Source organism: Falco naumanni, chromosome 6 (genome assembly GCF_017639655.2).
Source record: "Falco naumanni isolate bFalNau1 chromosome 6, bFalNau1.pat, whole genome shotgun sequence".
Taxonomy (NCBI): Eukaryota; Metazoa; Chordata; class Aves; order Falconiformes; family Falconidae; genus Falco; species Falco naumanni.
In genome coordinates, this window is record NC_054059.1 from 44735693 (window position 1) to 44755506 (window position 19814).

Genomic DNA, 19814 nt, shown 5'->3' on the forward strand with positions numbered 1-19814 from the left:
ACAAAACTAGTGAAGGCTCTAGAGCACAAGTCTTACGAGGAGCAGCTGAGGGAACTGGAATGTTTAGCCTGGAGAAAAAGAGGCTCCGGGGTGACCTTGTCGCTCTCTACAACTACCTGGAAGGAGGTTGTAGTGAGGTGGTTATCAGTCTTTTCTCCCAACAAGTGATAGGATGAGAGGAAACGGCCTCAAGTTGTGCCAGGGGAGGTTTAGGTTGGATATTAGGAAAAATTTCTTCACCAAGAGTGTTGTCAATCATTGCAGCAGGCTGCCCAAGGAAGCAGTTGAGTCAGCGTCCCTGGAGATATTTAAAAGATGTGTAGACATGACATTTAGGGACATGGTTTAGTGGTGGACTTGGCAGCGTTAGGTTAACGGTTGGACTTGATGATCTTAAAGGTCTTTTCCAGTGTAAATGATTCTATGATTCTGTAGTCTAAGCCAAGGCTTGCAATTCCCAGGAGCAGTGGATGTTGGCAATTGTGAACAGTGTCTGTCAGACTCCGTAGATGTTTAACTTAAAAGAAGTGGTTCCACTGTTGCTGGTAGCACTCCCAGATTCAGCAGTGATGGTGGAAGAGGCTGGGGATGTGGCCCAACCCCCTGAAGCAAGGCTGGCATTTTGAAAGGGATCTGGGCTTTTCCCTGGGTCCGTGTACCTACAGCAGCCCAGCTGCCAGAGTGGCCCAGGAGGCTGCAGCGTAGGGCTGAGACTTTGCAATGTCAGTGATGAGGTGCTGATATTTGTGTTTCTGTTTGTTTGGTTTTTCTTCTCCTGGGGAATTCGTAAGGAATGACTTCTGTTAGTTAATAGCTTTCAGTCGTGGTACTTAAAATTTGACTAAACATTCAGCAAGTGCCATGAGAATACATGGTGAAAATGTATCCTGTCATTCAGCTGTGTTATAAAAAGGGAGAATATGATCAAAGCTATGGGTTGTTGAGTGCTAGAAAGAAGGCGGCCCTGAAATTTTGCCCTCTTCGCCACCTTCAGTCAAGGATATGCTGAGCCTGCTGGCATCCTTCCCAGTCCAAGCAGAAATATAGTGGCTTAATAGGACATGATAAATCAAGTGCAGAGTGGCTTTTCTTGCCATGGAGATTGTATGTAGAGTAATCTATGATTCCATTAGAATATAGACACACTTCTAAAATAGCGGATGAGGGGGAAGGAGAGAAGCAATGAATACATCAAAACAAAAAAGGATGTATGAGGGCAAAGCTGTCCTTCCCAGTTCTGATGCCGAGTTTTAGGCTTTTTGGTTTTATTCTGGGATGTGTGTGTGTGCGCGCGCACTGTTTTCCTGCTGCGATTCATGTGCCAGGCCATTTGCTTTAAAAAGAAAACAAAAGCAACCTAACTACCCTGGTTTCCACTCAGGGTGGTATGTGGGAGTTTCTGTCTTGCTGTGAAGTTGTGTAGTTCTATATAAGCCTTGTATGCTGCCTGGGCAAAATCCTGTTCGTGCTCAGTCACTGCATGTTCCAGCTGATGGTACCATAATTATGCCTCTTCCTTTACGTCTCCATGAACTAAAATGGCAGCATATTTCAGGGTTTCTTAGGAGCTAAATGCAATGCTTGTTTACGTCCCAAAGAAAGAATAAAAATTGTAAGAGTATGTTAAGTCCTGGACTTAATGAATAATAAACTCTTTGGGGTAATGGAAACTTGATGTGTTTTATTTGTCAGGTTAGTGAGTGCTGGGCCCTACATGAGCATGTCAGGAGGCTGTGTCTTATTTCCAAAGAGGTGCTAATCTGACAGCTCAATCCTGCAAGCGTTACTGGCATAAAATTTACTCCATCAGCTGCTCTCATGGCTTTCCAATAACTAGCATGCTAAAGGAACCTTTTACAGGGCTTTTAGATCCATTTACTTCTGTCAATGATTTGGATTTTATGATGACTCTGAAGAAGAATTGCTGTTAAGAGATGCTTGAGGTGACAGTTTTGCCTTACTTTAGGGAAGGATTGCGAAGAAGGGAGGAAAAATGCCTGGCATGGGAGTAGGAGCTCTGGGCCCAGTTGAGTCATTTGAAGCACTTTATTGCTTGTTCCTTGGCTGTGAACTCACATTTCAGCCTAAGTAAATACACTGGTGTCTTCTGAAATACGAATGTTGGCAATCCGAGTGCCACAGCATTTTGTCAAGGTTTCTATCCCAGTTTTACCTCCTTAGGGTCCCAGTTTTAGCTTCCTAATTTTCAGCAGTTTGGGCTGGTATATTTTCAGTGCCAGAAGTCTGTCTCAAGCCGATGTTTTGGGTTTTTTTTTCCCTTAACTATTTCTTTTAAATTGAGTAAAAAATAATGTACTATTTTTAAGACAGCAGCTGGGGGAATTACATTGTTTCTTAGTGTTTGACAAAAATAAATTCTGGAGGGTTCTTGGTTGGTAAATAATGTAATACGGTGGAAGCTGCTGTGGGAAACGAGAAGAAAACAGTGGAGACCTCTTAAACAGCTTGTGTAAAGTTGCAGTGGCAGCAGAGAGGAGGTATTTTCACAGCTGTATTTTGTTTGGAGTTTGGGGAGCTGAGTAGCTTATGCTCTGGCTGACCATAGCATGAGAGCTGCTGATAGTGGATCCATAAGGATGTCAAGACCTGGAACAAAACGACTTGTGGTAGGAAGTCTGAGATGGATTTTTGAGGGCTAGAGAGGAAAGTAATGCCATGTCCTGACACGTGTCCCAAAGTCCAGAGTGTTGTCAGGCCAATGATGCTGAAGCCCCGAGCAATGTGCTACAACTGTTGCCGGTTACATTCGTAACAGGGTAGCAAATAGAGCGTGTCTGCTGCTGTGGCAGTGTGGTTCAGTCGCATGCACTTCTTTAAAGTGTGAAGGCTGCATTCAGATTGGGACAAATTTGGTGTTGGCGTTATACTGATTTTTGGGGGTGTTTGAAATAGAATCCCTTTCCTTCAGGAGCTCATTGGAGGAAGAATTCAATATTCATCAGACAGTACTTTCTATCTTTGGATCAGAGGTCAAGACAATTCACAGAAGTGTTAAATTCTCCGTAACTATCGTCAGTGATGCAGGCACCATCCACGTAGTTGTCTGTCTGTCCTGATGATTTTTACACTGCAGACCATTGTTTCTGTGTTTGGAGACACTAGGCTTCTTAATTTTTAGGTACCTGGCTTCAGAAAAATCTGAGCACTTACCTCTGAAAATGGCCTCTTTCAAGATGCAACTTATCCAGTCTGTTAACGGCTTCAAAATATAAACTTTTTTTTAAAAAAATAAATAAACCAATGCAAAACCAAAACCCATGAGCAGCAAATGCTTCAATATGGGGAATGGGATTTGGTTTTGTTTCCATGGTGGTTGTGTGAACACATGTCCGTTATACATCTCCTGGGTAAAGACTGCCAGTCATGCTTAATGGGGCTCACTTAGGACAAGTGAGTTTTGCAGTATGTTGCTGGTTGGGGAACTCAATAATTTAACTTCAGAATTACTGTACTTAGAGAACCTCTGTTGTAAAGGGACAGAAATCCCATGGGAAGAAAGACAAAGCCATAAGAAAATGAATGAGTGAGATCCAGATGATCTTGTTAAGAATGTTTTTACTTAAGGAGACATACAGTGCATAAGAGTAAACTGAGCAATAATTGTAAGTTAGTTAGTATTTAAGCTTCTAATACCAAAACCCCCAGAACTCTATAAACTTCGTAATAGGGAAGAAGATGGTACTTACGTCTTACATTTGTATAAGATGGTGGGGTTTTTTGTTCTTGCTTTCTTGGGTAGAAGAAAATGAGAAGAACCCATGTTTAGCAGTTAATGATGAACTTCTCGTAAAATCTTGTTAACAAGTGCTGTTGTTGGCAGTTAGATAACATTAAACAGTAGGCTGATTTAGCTCTAGAGGGTCCTCAGGCTTTCTTTTATGTAAAACAATAGATAGTTCTCTTGATTAGATTTCTCTAGGTAAATCTCCCTATCGTTATTGGTGACCAATTGTCATCTTTCTGAGAAACATAGAATCTAATACAGAATAAAGAATGAAGAATTGCATTTTTTCATGTATCTGATTGTTAATTTTCAGTATGCTGTAATTTCTTTACTCTGTATCTCAGCCAAGCTCAATGGAAACTTGTAGAAATGAAATACTGTTGCTGAAATGACCCTGTGAAATGTTTAGAATTGCACCGCTCTGCCTGCTGTATGAGTAGAACAAAAAGCCTATTCTCACCTTTCAGCAAAAGTTTAGAAGTATTGCCATAAAGCTCTGGCATTAAAAAAAGCATTATTACTCCTACAAAAAAAGACTGACAGGCATGTCTGAAAACAAACCTAGTAATGTAATGCAATAACACATTTAAGTTATACTGTCCCATAGTATACGCTGATACAAATACCTTTGTTTTAACTTTTTTGAACAATTTTTATTGGCTAAACTGTGTATTTATGTGTAGATAGAATTCTCTTAATGCATGTGTACACTGAGAAGCTGAATTTAGATAATGGCTACTATATTGCAATAGTCTACGTGGCACAGATGTTTTTGATATATTTTAAGATGTCTCTTGTAAGAAGCATGGTCTACAGGAGGGCTGGTGAGTGGCAATTAGAGATCTATTGAACTACCACATCTTAGTGGTGACATCCTGATGTGGTTCGCCAAGCTAAATAAAACACAGGAAAATGATATAAAAAGAAAGAGCATGCCTAGGTAATTGTTACCAGTAGTGAATGTTTGCATCTCAGAGTTCATAAGCACGGTCAAAGCACCCAAGAGCAGTCCTAAATAAGTGAGTCAAAATGCATTTCAGACCTTCTTAGTACTTTCATTGAGTTGAACTCCTCACCAGTTAAGTTAGTAGTATATATAGAATGTGTAAATCTTTCTGGGGCAGGTGGAAAGCATGAGAGAAATAATGCCAATTTGAAGACTTCTGCTGAGGTTGATGAAATTTTGGATGGCTTGTGTGCTTGTATGACACTGCATACAGTATCGTTACCTGTTTGACGTAAGAGTATTAATGCAGAACTCGTTATTGCTGACATCTTTTGCGATGCTGTCTTAGTCATTGGAAAGCTTAAGGCTGGCAGAATTAATAAATGAGTCTGAAAACTCTTCAAGCGTCTGCTGTCTTTCAAATGTTTTCACTCGGACTTCTGAAAATTCAAAGCATACTAAATGCTTGACAATTGATGACCAGATCTTTTCTGTTTACAATCTGGGAAAACCCCTCAGTACATATTTGTATTTACTGCTGGATGTGTCTCTCTCATACCTGTAAGCCTTGTGTATTCGTTGTGGGTCTTGAGCTTCATTAAAAAAGACAGCATTAGATTTCGAAGAACAAAAGTTTTTATAAAAATACATTCAATTATTTTTTCATAGGGCTTCCTACAGAATGTTTATGAATCAATCAAGAAATCAAGCACTTGTACAAAAATGGGTACGAATCTTGTTTAAGGTCATGAGAAATGAGGCAGAAGGCAGGAAAAGTAGTCTTTCTAGAAATCACGATGCTTGTGCTGGCCACTTGTGGTGCATTGCAGAAGAAGAAAATTCCTTCAGAAGTATTGAGTTCTGTTATCCATTCAGTGTACTAAAATTACTTATTTTTCAGTAAAAGCTGAAATCTGAGGTAGAGGATATGTATTGCAAGTGGGTAGAAGGACAGGAATGGGGTTAATCCCATCCTTTTACAGTTGCAGGAGACAAGAGGGTGCTGAAACGGAAAGGCAGGTTTAAGCCCAGACCAATGCTCTATGGTTGCTAAACCTTGCCTCCTGTCTTTAAATATGCAATTTCTATATAGGAGTTCCTAAAATACAAAACCTTTGCACTGAGAAATATTTCCATCACTCAGATGCATCTGTGTGAGATGGGGATAGAAAGAAGTTAAATTGTCTTCATGAACAGAGGCCAGTAGCTGGATAGTGTGAAAATTGAGCAGTTCGGCCAAAGTATTTATAGTAAGGGAAAATATTTCTATTAAATCATATTGAAGTCTAGAAAGCCATCTGAAGCTTTAGTATTTTTTGTAATAGAGATTAATAAAACTTTATGCTAATGTGTCATAAAGAAGAAATAGCTCATTTAGGTACAGTATGTTCCTTATCTGACCTACTTACATATTCTGTTCTGCAGTTACAGGCTTCTAACAGACCTTGGCAAGAAATGCTGCTTCCAGTTTTCTGCCTGTTAAGCCTTTTGAGGATTAGAAGCTAGTAATGGTTAAACAATTTGTAATTATTTTTTTTTAACTTTATCTTCAGAGAAGAAAGCAATAGAAGGATAGCCACTTCTTAGATGGGATGCTCTTGCTTTTCAAGATGTATGTAAGCATAGAGAAGATTTTTACATGATTTTGTCATGGCACACCAAAAAGAAAAGGTAGGAGGAAAAGGAGACAGACTTGTAAAAAGGCTTTTTTATTATTATCAGACGTATTTACCATACAGACATACAGCTCAGTCCTGCAGGCTACCTCATATGGGAGTCCATTATCCTAAATGCAGCAGCCTCTGTAAAGTGTGACAAAATCATAGCAACTGTATGACTTGACAGATGCTGTGGAAAAACATGTGCAAGCAAAACTCATTTGGCTTTATCATGATAAAAATGACTAATTCTTTAGCACTGTATGTGACCAATTGTCTGTGAAGCGTGTGCGTTTCTTCTCCACTCAAAAGGTTGCCTCTGAGGTCAGACCACAGACCTAGGCAGCTTCTGGGAAATGTGCCTCCAGGGACAGGAACTTCAAACCAAACGCCCAACAAACAACACATTCTGGATAGCATTTGCAGCGTAGTACTTAATAATACTAATAGTAGTAATAAAAGTCTTCCTTGAATAACTGGTGACTTGCCAGCTGGATGTTTTCCAAAATGTGCTCGCTGACTTGCTGTTTTCCAAGTTTTCCTGTGCAGGAGGAAAAAAGAGAGGTGTATCTGAAAATATCTACATGAAAGCAGTGGACAAGAATAAAGCTTGCAAGTTGGGTTAAGTTTAAATAATAAAATCCTTGTCTCTGTCTTTTGCATGACAGTTTTCCAGAGCTGATGTCTGGTATTGATGTAATGGGAAACTCATGAGTATCATCTGAGAAGGTGTCTGGTCAGACACAGATTCCCTGCAGTTTGCAGCCTGAATGGTAGAGCAAAGTGAGCCTAAGGGACCTCGCACGCGGCAGGGTCTTCATGGAAGCTTCAGCACTATGTCCTCTGTCCAGCCCTCAGCCTCACCTTTAAATGACCATCACTTTGGTGGGGAGAGCTTTGTGGAGAGAAGGTTTGTCTATGGAATTACACATGCGAAGCACAGGACTGCAGAGGGAGGTGCAGTGGAAAGCATGTGCGTTGAAAGGGGAAGTGTCATGGCCCTGCTGCCATCTTTTGTCCCACAGCGTTTCTTCCTATGTGCCTTGTGTTCTGTAGGATAGAGGTAAAAAAGTTTTCTCTGATGAAGGTAAATGGCCTGCAAATATTCTCGCACCTATCTATCACTCAGGAGGAAAAGGGGGAAACAGTAACCCTAAGCCTTCTGAAGTGTCTTCATGTGACAGTCATTTAAAACAGACTTCTTGCCAAGCTAGTGAAACTCTCGCTGAACGTTCAGCTGGAGTAGAAAGATCTTCCCGAAAAGTTTTCACAGAGCGCTCAAAGAGGTCCAAAGGCAAGAAGTGGTATTCACCTCCCATCATCTCTCCCTATGCTCTTTTCCTGCAATTTCCCCTTTGTTTCAGTTCTGCTCTTCTGATGATGTCGCCTGTATCGGAGTTAAAAATTTTATGCCTTTTTTTACTGAATCGCATCTTGTGTTTTCAGACTATTTCTTTAACTTGTAAGTATCTTTCTCTGTTTGCCCTGGAGTTTCAGCAGATGTCAAATCCCTTTGTTTGGTGTTGTTACCAATTTTAATACTAGTGCTCTTTAATGCGTTTTTTCAAGTCATGAATGAGACTATTGAGTGACAGGACTCAGAACACCCAGGGGAAGTTTACTTGACTAAAAAAAAAATAAAAAATTGTTAAAAAGAAATAGGTCTGGAATAGGAGCTAGTTTAATTTGCCTGTTGGTTCTAAAGCAGCATGGCAACACCTGGGTTGTTCTTGGCAGATGCCTGCCTAATCTGCCCTTGGAGATCTCCAGTAGTGGCCAGTCCTCATACCCCTGACGTACTGCAACATTTTTCTGTTTCCAGTTTAAGAGTGTTGGGTCTTGTTATCTACTTTCTGAGTACTCTCTGATCCTTTTTGTGTTCATCCATAGTAATTTGACAGTTTCCACTATTCTTTTTATGTTAACCAGTTAGGAAATCAAGTAGGAGACCAGTCTTTATGGTTTCAGTGAGTGGCAGTTTATCTGTCAAACTGCGAGCTCTTCCCAAATTGCCCCTTAAATTTTGAACAGCTTAGTTTGTAGTTGCCTAGGTTTAAGTATTGCTTGATCACACATTTTGGGAGACTATTTCCCAGGAATACCCCAGAAGGCACCAAGAAACATAGTAGTGTGTATTTATAGAACTGACTGCATTTTTGTTAAGGTAAATCTTGCTAAGGAAATTAAGAAAAGAATACAAGTCATTACAAAATATCTGGCACCTTTGTGACAAAAATTAGTAACAAAAATCTTTGGTGAGGGAAGAAGACCCTGTATTTAATCAGTGTCCACTTGCTATGTGATACCAGAAAGCAGAATTTGAGAACCAGCTGAAAAGTTGAGTGAAGGTGAATAACAGCTTAATGGGGCTTTGAAGTGCATTTAGTAAAGAGTTACCTGGCCGCAGAGGTAGATTGCAGTCTGTGTGCTCATAGTGAAAAAACAAAATAGTTTGGCTTAATAGCACTTTTTGTGGGGAGGAGGGGGGAGGGTCATCGGGTATTTTCTGTGCTGTCTTGTTAGAGAACTGCATATCTGCTTTTCCTTTGAGTGCAGGAAAATACCTGTTGGGGCTGGTTTTATTACTTGATTCACTTCCTGACCCTCCCCCCACCCCCAGTAGTAATAAAGCAGTTTATTGACAAAAAAAAACCCAAAAAACAAACGATAAAATGAAACACCTGTCTGTACATTTGAAATGCTTGTTACTTTTCTGTGTAAGGTGTGTTGAAATAAGGCTTAACCACACAATTTGCAGAGGATCTCTGATTTTGGAGTAGCTTTGCCTTCTGGAATCTCCTGTCTTTGCAGAAGGATAGCCATGCCTAACCCGCACCTTCCCTGTCCTGCCCGCACCGCTCTGCCGCACGTGCTGAAACCAGGAGGGCAGCAAGCAGCGTCTCGCCGGGGTAACTGGGCAGGCGGTGTGCCGCTGTCAGGAGCAGCAAGGATGGCTGAACCTGCAAAGAGCTGACAAGGGCAAGGAGGAAGGATCTCAGAGGAGTGGAAGGGGGCTGAGAACTAGCGATGCAGAGGATAAGGCTGCTGTTTGTAGGTAGGTTGGGCTGGGGCCAGTATATACTAGGCAGTGAAGACTTCTGGGTGCTAAAGGCCAGTACAAGAAAAAAATTGGTGTCAGCTGGTCTTGGAAGACTTCCGAAGCAAGGATAAGATGCAGGTGTCTGGTAATCAGGGGTTAGGAAAAGTCTCCCAGCATGGAGCAAGGGTCACAGAGCAAAATATTCAGCTGCTTGATATGTATGTATATAGGACAAACACACAATGTGGGTGCTTGTAGTAGGAAGATTATGAACTTTCTGATGTCAGACCATCTAGGTATCTCTTTGTGAGTTTGTAAAAAGGAAGATTTTTCTCCTTATTTGGGAGTGGTTTTAGCCAAGTTTTCATTATCAAATGTTCAGATTCTATTTCATCTAACCAAAGTTTCTGAACATTCACTAAAATGGATCTTTCATCTCTTACTTGTAGAGTTATAGGCTGGAAACTCTGTCATTAGAGGGTAGAAGCAAGAGCAGAAAGCACCAGGAGTGTCGCCAATAAACCCAATGTCTGCAATATTTTCATTTTATTGCTTGCTGTAGATCACATAATTTGGAGAGGTGGGTCATATCAGAACCTTGATTTTTTTTATTTGGACTAAACCACTGAAAGTTTTTAACTTTTTGTTTATGAATTACAATGATAAATTTCAGTATGCTTGAGTGTAACCAATAATGTGGACGTTTCTCCTAAGAAACTGGTTTATGGAACAAGTTAACACTCTAGTCTTCAGTGTATTAAAATGCAAGTGTATAAATATATGAACACTAATAGATTTGGACAAACTGATAAGTATACAGAAAGTCAGTATTCTTAAATATTCGTTTTCATAGAAGTATTTTTCTTCATTTAGAATCTTTCTGTAACGTGTATTCTGTACTGGTTTAGAACCTACTGTTATACAAATCCTCCGTATCTGTATTTCAGTACTACTTTTATATGTATTACATATGCAGGATTGCCAGTAAGTTTTCAAAAACTGTACTTGTGTGCCAGTTTTTCTCCTAATTGTGTTAGAAGTATGAAACTGGTAGATAAACAAATCTGAGTTGTATCTTCCTGAAGTTTCCAGGGTTCAGTTCAATGGGTAATAAAGCCAAATAGGTATTTTTATCATGTTCCAGTTTCTTTGCTTCATTGCGTGCAGTGATGTAGAGTGAATTAAATGTACAGGTTTGGTGTTGGGGTTTTTGGTATTTATGATTTAAACAATGAGGAATAACCAAAATGTTTTGAAAGGCAAGAAAGGAAGCAGAAAAATCCATTTTGGAATATTTTTTTAAAAAACAATGCTTGCTTCATGTTTTTTTCATGGTCAAATTAAAATTTTGACAGGATGTTAGTTTTGCGCAGAGGAAACCAGTTGTAGGTACAGAGCCTTTTACATATGAGGGAAGAAATTGCAGTAAATCACTTTTTATTCCAGTACAGACTGGTTAGTGGGATTTTGCTGTGTTTTGCTATGTTTAATCTTCTCTGCACACGTCTGAAAAAGTTCCCTCTGTTAAAGCTGGTGTGGCCATGCTGACCTGTGCAGTAGCAGGGGTTTTCTTTTAGGTTGGGTTTGAGCTGGGCAACATCATTCTGCTAAGCTGCTGGTTTTCACATTGTAGTTCCTAGCCCCCTTCCTGTCTTTGGACCACAAAGGGCTCCATGACATGATGACTAAGAACATATTATTTCAGATGTGCAAAAATCTGTGAAATGTCTAAGGATGTCCGCTCCTCCGCTGGGAGGAAAAAACCATAAAGGTGAAAAAAAAATAGGAAGAGAGACACCTATAAAATGCAGGAGGCTGAGAATAAACTGCAGAAACCACCCCCAATCTATTGGTTCTGACAGTCCTGTCTGGCCTGGGTATGTGCTACCAGCTGTGGGCATCTTATTTGAGTTAAAGGTTCTAGTGGTGGAGCCTCCACGGTGTTTTCTGTAGTGGGAAATTTTTCATGGTGGAAAGAAGAGAGCGAGGAGATTGCATAGAACAAAATAACTGGCACTGGGAAGCTACTAACTGATTTTTATTGTAGATGGCTTTCTGGTTTCTTGCTTAAATAATTTCTTGTCTGGAAGCCGAGCAAAACTGATCCTCTTCTGGTGACTCACTGGCACTTTTGTTCATTTGAAAGCACAGTTCTTAATGATTAGGGGTGCTTGGTGCGGGAGTCATTCTTCAAAGCCCTGACTTCCAGACCAGAAGACTCATCAGACAACTATTAAAACTGTTGATTTCCTTTAGATGTCAGATGATCTACAGGATGGTGTGCCAGTAGAGGTTGTATCGGCGCCTGGAAGTTTGAGACTGTGACCAAATGAAGAGAACAAAGCAGGATTTTCACAAGACACATTAAATTTGGCAGTAGCTAGATCTCAGCTCCCTTAAACTGCTGCTTGTGATTCCCACCAAGGGAAAACCCTGCTCCAGGAAAATAGTCAAAACTCCACATTTTCCATGTTGACTTCCTCCCTTCATGTCTACTCAGTTCTTTCCACGTGATACCTGAATTGTTTAAATGGAGTGATCCTGTTTTTGTTGCTATCAAAGGATCTTCAGTTTATACGCAAGCCCATTTACCACCTCTTCCCGTACTCCCTGGTCATTTTTTTGGAAAGGCATTTTCCAGGATGGCAGTTATTCTTGTTTTCTGTGGTTCTGAAACCGGACACAGTAATATTTGTCGTTAATCCTGGTGACTGACCATCTTTCTCTGTGTAAGCTTGGCTGGCTTCAAGCAAAACCCCCACACTTCAGTGATTCCAAGAAAAAAGGAACATATCCACAAGGTTTCCCCAAAGATTTTGCATACAGCTGATTCATTTAACCTCAAAGACAATAAATTATGGACAAATTTGGACTGTTTCCACATATTCACCATTTTCTGTAATAAAGCTGAATTATTTTCTTTTTCTTTTTTTTCCAACAGAGGCTGGAGGAAACTGTTCGGTCAGCTCAAGTGCGCTGTTGAGCGTGTTTGTGGAATGCATAATACCGTTGTTTTGAGACTTGATTATTCTGTTTGACTTGTTTCTAATGCCTTACACTTTCATGCCCTTACTGTAAGGCAGAATATACTACAAGGGAGAAAATTTCATGCTTAAAGAATAAATACTTCTCTCTAGGAAGAAAATAATATCTGGAAGCGTCTTGTCAGGCGACAACAATGTCTTTAGTAAAGTTTTTAAAAATTACTTCAGAGAATTTATTTAATAATATTTTAAGAATAATAATTTTAAAAAATTAAAAATAATTTAATGACATAGGTTGCTCTGGGGCAGTGGGCTAGATTTTTAATGAGGGGAGAAGACCTAATCTATAGCTTTATCATATCCACCAAAGAAAGACTCTTCTCTTCCTTGTGGCACTTAATGATGTCAAACACATGCTGTCTGTGCTAGAGCATATAAAAGCTGTTTAGTAATGTTCTCCATCTTAGATAAGCTTGTTGTGTTGATGCAGTTACAGTAAACACTTGAGCTTATGAACAGTGGTTTCGGTGTTTGTGGTATTTGCTCCTAAGCCCCTGATTTTTACTGTGCAACTCTTCTTTTTGTACTACTTTGTCGCCTGTTAGGGGACAGTAGTTCATAGATTGGCTTTACCTTGGTATTTCTCTGTTGTTGCAATATTTATAATGCTGGATTTTTCTTTTGTTTTTAAACCAGCCTAGTTGGATATGTGTTCTCTGGAAAGTGGCCTTATGTGTGAAAGAGGCACCCTGTCTTAAGTTCATAAAATTTGTAAATACCCAATTTGGGAGTCATGCTTAACAAGTTTCTTATGGCTCTTATTGTGTTAGAAAGTCATCATCTTCCCTGCATGTTTTCTGCAGAAATATTCTGACCTAAAGTGCGCGTTTTTCAGGATACTTCTGAATGCATTAAGGCTCCTGTAGTGTGGCCCCTGTTTTGCAAGCACAATGAAAGCCTGATTCTATGATATGATGATCAGTGAGAGCATGTGCAGGGCTTCATGAGATTAAGGAACTGGCTGGTGTACCCCAGAGCTGCCCACTCTACTCCATCGCAGCTGGATTTGTTGAGTTATTTTAGTGCCTTTTACTTAGGGTATGGTACGAATCATACAATAGAAGGTTTCACTTTTATTCTTGAAAAAAAAAATACTCGTTTTAAACTTGAACCCAGAAGTATTCAGACTATTGGATTGATGTGGCATGCTGTGGATGCCGAGATCGACTCTGGTTCATATGCCTGAGGAGCAGAAGTAGGAGGCGATCTGGCAGGAGAAGAGAGCTAGCTCAGCACATGGCACGTGGGGCAGTGTAAGGGGATGGGGAATGTCTGCAGCTTTCCTTCCTCTGCTGTTGGTTTGTAAGTTATTCTGACTAGGTTTCAGGTCGCTACTCTTAATTTCCTTGATCACTTTTGTCTGTCTAGCAATTAGTTTGTATCCCTCCTATTTGCTTCTGGATTTGAGCAAGTAACTGCTGTGAAGACCTTTATAAAACAGGCTAAAATTGCACTATTGTCTTTCAAGTGGGTACAGCAGTAACTAGACTGTGCTGTAAAAAACTAACATTTTGAGAACAGAAATAAAACCTAGAGGATGCATTTTCAAAGCCAGGAATATTTTGATGTTAATCATTAAAAAATGTATTGGCTTCTTAATTTTAAAGAAAATCTCAAAAAGGTTTCTGTAATACAACTCAGACACTTTTGACACTGCTTTATAAGGTACTCTAAACTATGACTAATGATCATTTCTCAAGAGAATGTGGTAATTCAAATCCTCTACAGCAAAACGGTTTGTGATAGGTGATTGCTAAATATATAGCTAGTATATGTGTAGTTTATATTCCTTTTTATTTAGGTAAGCATAAACTGCCTATGTTTTGCGGAGATGAGAAAAAATACATGACTATTAACGTATCCTTCTTAATACCAATTATAAAATTCAAAGTTTTATTATTCTTCTTAACAAACCAGTAGTTTTTATATAATGTTTATGGCATTTCTGATGTGTTAACTTGTTTAGACAACAAAAATGCTTTTTTAGCAAACATCACTTAAGCATGCTAAAGCATGGAACAAAATGAAACAATTTTCCTGACACAATGAGAAGACCATAAGAGCTATTTTTATCAGCGACAGTGTTGGTCTTTCAGCTTGCGTGATTACAAAGAGCAGAAAGTTGCTATGAACTGCGTAGCAACAGCCTGATCCTACAGGAAAGTTAAATCCCAAATGAGTGTGAAAGGAGAGGCACTAACAGAGCTTTCCTTGCTCCCCTCCCAGGTGTAACTCTGGGATTTCCTGAAATGCTTGTTTTTAAGTCCATCTCACTCTGTATGGCGTAGCTACTTTATTGGAAAGCCATATATAACTCTGTTAGCAGTCTAGGAACTGAATTACTTCCCTGGCAATTAGAATTGTATCAGAGGAATGGATAAATAGAAATTATCCTGAATATGGAGAATCAGCTGTATTATCCATGGCATTAAATTAATCAACTGGGTTGTTCAGAGGATGGGTATTTGTGTCAAATGTATAGAAAGATGAGCTTCTGGCATGGTTTAGAAGGTGACCGATGATTTCAGATGACCATCGAAAAGTTACCGTTCAGGCTTTTGTAGTTGTGCAAAATTGCAAGATCAGGGTGGGTACATCTGTAAAAGAATGAATTTGAGGTATTGGAACTTAACTTTAGATGAGTTGGAAGACTTGACACAAGTTGCCATAGCTTCATAACCTATGCTAGAAAAGCAGAGAAAAAAAACAGAAAGCAAAATACTTCTGCAAACAAATCCTGACTTTTTATTGTACATGGAAATTTATCACACTCACTCACACACAAAATTCTCCTTACTGCCTCCTGGATCCAGAAATCCATGGGGTTTGTGGCACTCCGAAAAACAACATGACCCAGTGTCCTTTTGGCCAAGTTGACAAGAGAAGAGCTCTTTGGTGCCAAATGGTTTTATTCCCACTAGCCTGTGTTGCCCTGGAGGCAGTATCTGCTGTCCATGCAACATCCCAGGAACAGAGATGGTCATGAGTGGGTCATGCTTTTTACAGTCTTTCTCCATGTGACTTTTGGATATCTAGTAGGCACTTGTAAAAATGATTTTCGTACTCAGTACTGATGTAAGATTAGAGCAGAGGTGACTTTGCTGTCTTTGGTAGGAGGATGACTGAGAGGAGAGGCATCTGTTGCCCGAGGGGAACTTTCAGACTTGCTGCAAGGTTTCATCTTCTGCTGGGACATGTTGGGAAAGCTCCTGATTAATCCTTCAGAAGAAGGGTTCAGGAAGGACAGCTACAGGGAAGACAGCCTATGGGTGTATGTGGGAGGGTGTATTTTATGTGTGTGTTTGTATTGCAAAAAAAAGTCTGAAATTGTTGCCTTTTTTATTGTAGCTAACTAAGAAGGGAGGATTTAGAAGCTTTTTTTTTTTCTTTTTTTGAACCTTTTCATCTGAATTAATGAAGCGTCTTGAAAGAGCAGGTGTAATTACATCAGAATACAACTCCCATTCAATCAATACTGTTTGGGAACAAAAAAAGTAGCTTGGAGGTTGGGGAAAATCCATCTTAGAAGAGGGATATGTGAATACTTGTCAACTCCATCAGACCAAAATCTAATTAAGGGCTTTGATACTTTATTATTTAAGGAATCTTTTCAAGGTTAACTGTGCTTAAAATGTGCAAGTATGCAACCAACAGTTTTTGTCATGCAAATAATTGAAGGCTGTGATTACTTAATTAAAGCTGCCTTGGCCCATTTAGGTTTTTGCTAAAGTGACAATGTGCATCTAATCTTTTATCACAAATGTAGCCAAAACAAATTAGTTTTGTTTTTCTCTTGTTAATCAAAAATTAAAGCAGAGGATATTTGTTTTCCTTGAATTATTTAAAACCACAGAACCAGTGGGATAGAGATACACTGGTTCCACGAATTGGCAAGTTTTGAAGTTGCATTGGATGACTTTTGTTTTATCTTCATCCTTCTTCTTTTTGTAGGAAATTCCACTTACTTGGATGACCATGGACCACCCCCTCAAAAGGTGAGCTGCTGTTATTTTGCGTTTGCTTTCTTCTTGCTTTTTTTTGGTTTCAATTTTTAACTAATAGTATGTTTACTTATGTGCAAAGCAACTCTGATGAGTTTACATCAACAGCACTTTGCCTTTCCAACTCTTGTTCCCCACAGTGTTTTCAGGCATTTTTAAGTAACTTGGGTTAAATCTCTGGGTGATTAAACTAATGGAATTTTTGTCATTGAGTCAAGGGGAGGCAGGATTTCAGTGATGTTTTGTCTGTCAGTGTATTCGTGCAAAAGCAAGACACTGCCTTTGGAGCTAATAAGGCAAGTGAAGATGGCCCTTTTGCTGGCAGCAGTTCCTAGAACATGGACTCTGCTGCAGGTGCAACGCTTTCAAGCAGAGCGATAAGATATATTTAATGAATGTGCGTAATGAGTCCTTTTATAGGGATGGGATACACTGTTCTCATCATGTATGACTGTGCAGCATCAACCTTTCCCTCACTATCATCATGGTACCTCATGATGTTTTCAGTGAGGACCAGCATTGTGATGGTTTCTTCAAGAGGAAGCAGGCATTTAGGGTCTGTTTGTTGTTTTGGGGTTGGGTTTTTTTGGGTTTGTTTTTTTTTGTTGGTTTTTTTTTACTCTGTTGGTTTATTCTCTAAAACACAGTTTGGTACTGTCTTGTGTCTGTCTTCCCAGACAAGAAGGCTGCTTTATAGTAGCCATTTAAAAAGAAAAAAAAAGAAAAGAAAAAAGAGGAAAACAACAGTTCTCTTGTGACTGTCTTAATTTCTTCAGACTCACTTCATTTCTGTAGGTACAGTGTAGTATCTTACTAAGGTATTTGGGTAGAACTAACTGCAGTTTTGAAGTCTTTGTGCTGTGCAGTTGCAACACTTGAAGGTGCAGCTTTTCTGAAAGTTTCCTTTCCAAATCATGCAGAATTCTCACTGTTACTTGTAAAACACCAAAGCAGAAAGGGAGGCAGAGATATTGTGATTATGTATATAATAATAATTAGCCATAGACTAATTTATATAATATAGCCTATGGCTTTCTTTAATAAAAAACTTTTCAAGTAGTATTGTTTTAATGAAACTTAGATGCCTGAACGCTTTTGAAGGCCCTGTTGTTATTGAAGTAGAAATTTTACCTGTTTCAAGAAATTCCTAAGAACGGGCCAAGATTCTGTGGTCGCTTCTAGCCAAAAAGTGGAGCCTGCTGATGAAAAGGTCCCTTTTTCCTCAGTAGTGCAAGATTGCCACCAGGCTGATATAGGTGAGCTAGAGCAGTTACCTGAAAACGGGTCTGTATTCTAATCTAGTTTTCAGACATATTATTTCACTGATGTGTCCCACGGTGAATGCTAGTGCAGCAGGTGAGAGTGGGTAGTTAGAAATGGGGTGGAGGTGAAGAGCCACTATGTGTGATGGTCCTCACTCATCTCTGTTCAAACTGACCATGAAATCACATCCTGAGCCACCAGTCCTCGCGTTTAAATGTTCTGTCACACGTGTGTATCAGTGTGTTGAAACAATTGGCTTTTGATCAGCAGAAGGAGGGTAATGTGGAAAGCAATTCAGTTTAGCTTAGTTACCAGTAAGAGCAAGCTACAGTAATCTGGGTTTCCTCACCTTTTTGCTTCAAAGTCTGTGTGCACAAGACCTGTAATTTTTACTTGACGTGGATATTTGTTATGCTCCTAAAGTTCAGACGACTCACTTAAAGGAACGATGTACGTCTGATTTTCATCCCCTCAACACAAATTACTCACTTTTTCTGAATGCATAGTTACAAAAACAAATTGATGTAGACAAGTGGCAGAATCAACCTAAGTTCATCATTACTAACTGTGGTGGGACAGGGGGAAATCTAAGGCTAAACAAGTGTTTCACACCTAAAATTTCTTCAGTACCCTCTTCTGCTCTTAAAAGATTTTTTTTTCCTTTGGGTACTCTGTGCTTCTCCTGCCCAGAAGTATTAACAGCTTGCATGGAGTAAAGCATTATGTTTGTCAGGTCTTCATAGTGAACACTCAGCTCAGAAGACTAAAGCAATGCTTGTGTTGGACCCGTATTTTTCATGCTTGTGTTGGCATTAGCTAGGAATGCCTAGCTGTGCCAATAGGGAAAAGGCTGTAATCTAGATAAGAGTTTTTAACCTTGAAAACTTTCTTCAAATTTTGGTCCTTTTACTTCAGGAATTTTGTGTTACCATTAAATGGTGCTGTGGATGGGAACTATGCTCCAGTGGGCAATAGCAGCTGGACAGGTTTACCCAACCCAGACACTTGCCTGTTTACATTATGAAAATTTCTTTTTCCTATCTAAATACTTTATTTTGAGGTGTGTTCACAGCTTCATCCAGCTGCATCTCAGCTGTCTGTAAAAAGGCCAGCTGATTAGATACCTGATTGGTTGTGATTAGCTACTTAGTAAAGTTTTGGGGCTTCCTCTATAATCATCCTCACTTCTGAAAGCTTGGTGAGTAGCTCAGTGCAATGACAGGTGTGACTTCTGTAAGTTACAGGTATTGTGCTTTTTGAAGTACTCACCTGTGTTTACAAACATTGATAAAAGATGAATGCACACATTTTGATCATCCCTTGCACAACATATGGGCAAGCCATCTTGTTCTTGAGTGGATTTTTTTGTTTTGTTTTTCATTCTTCTAATCAAAACACGAGCAGAGATTTGTAAATGAGCAGATAATTCTTGGTATTTCCTTAGGGTCATGTATTGCACAAAGATGCTCTTGCTTCGTAAATCTAATGCATTGCATTAGTAGTTATGTGCAGTTTTTTACCTTGCTGCAGCCTCAGCTCTGAACTGTGAACTCTGCCTGTTTGAGTGAAAATAAATTCACTGTAATTGTCATTGTCTTTCAGGTAGCCTCTATTCATGTGACTAGATAGATAACTTTACATTTAAACTAATAGATGGTTAAAGTCAATAATTGGTTTTATTTGGCATATAAAAAGATGCCAGAAGGAATTAATCCTGAATCCAATGCTTAAAATATTTCATTAAAAATAGTATTTTCAGTTGTGATCCTCACAAAGTACAGATGATACGATGCACCTTTCTTCAGTAGCATGTTGCTTCAGTCTTTACTACCAAGGCCAGCCATCAGGAATCCCAGACCCTGGCGGCAAGAGGAGAAGTCTGAAGAAATGAAGACTTTCCCTTGGTCAAGGAGGATCGAGTTAGAGATCATTTAGGCCAGGGGTCCTCAAACTTTTTAGACAGGGGGCCGGCGCACAGATGAAGTGGCAGGAGGTCATCTGCGGCTGATTGGTTCCAACCCCCCCAACCCCCAGCCGGGGGTTTCTGTAAATACCAGGGGCCGGATTGAGAGCCCTGGGGGGCCGTATCCGGCCCATGGGCCATAGTTTGAGGACCC

The 19814-nt window shown here is 39.7% G+C and overlaps 1 protein-coding gene across 1 annotated transcript in view; it reads left to right on the plus strand.

The window, feature by feature from the left end:
- UST (uronyl 2-sulfotransferase) overlaps window positions 1–19814 on the plus strand; it is a 166294-nt gene that overhangs the window by 44947 nt on the left and 101533 nt on the right. Inside the window, exon 2 of the mRNA XM_040598992.1 lies at window positions 16385–16428. Coding sequence (XP_040454926.1) covers window positions 16385–16428 — 44 coding nt within the window. The remainder of the gene's footprint in view (window positions 1–16384; window positions 16429–19814) is intronic.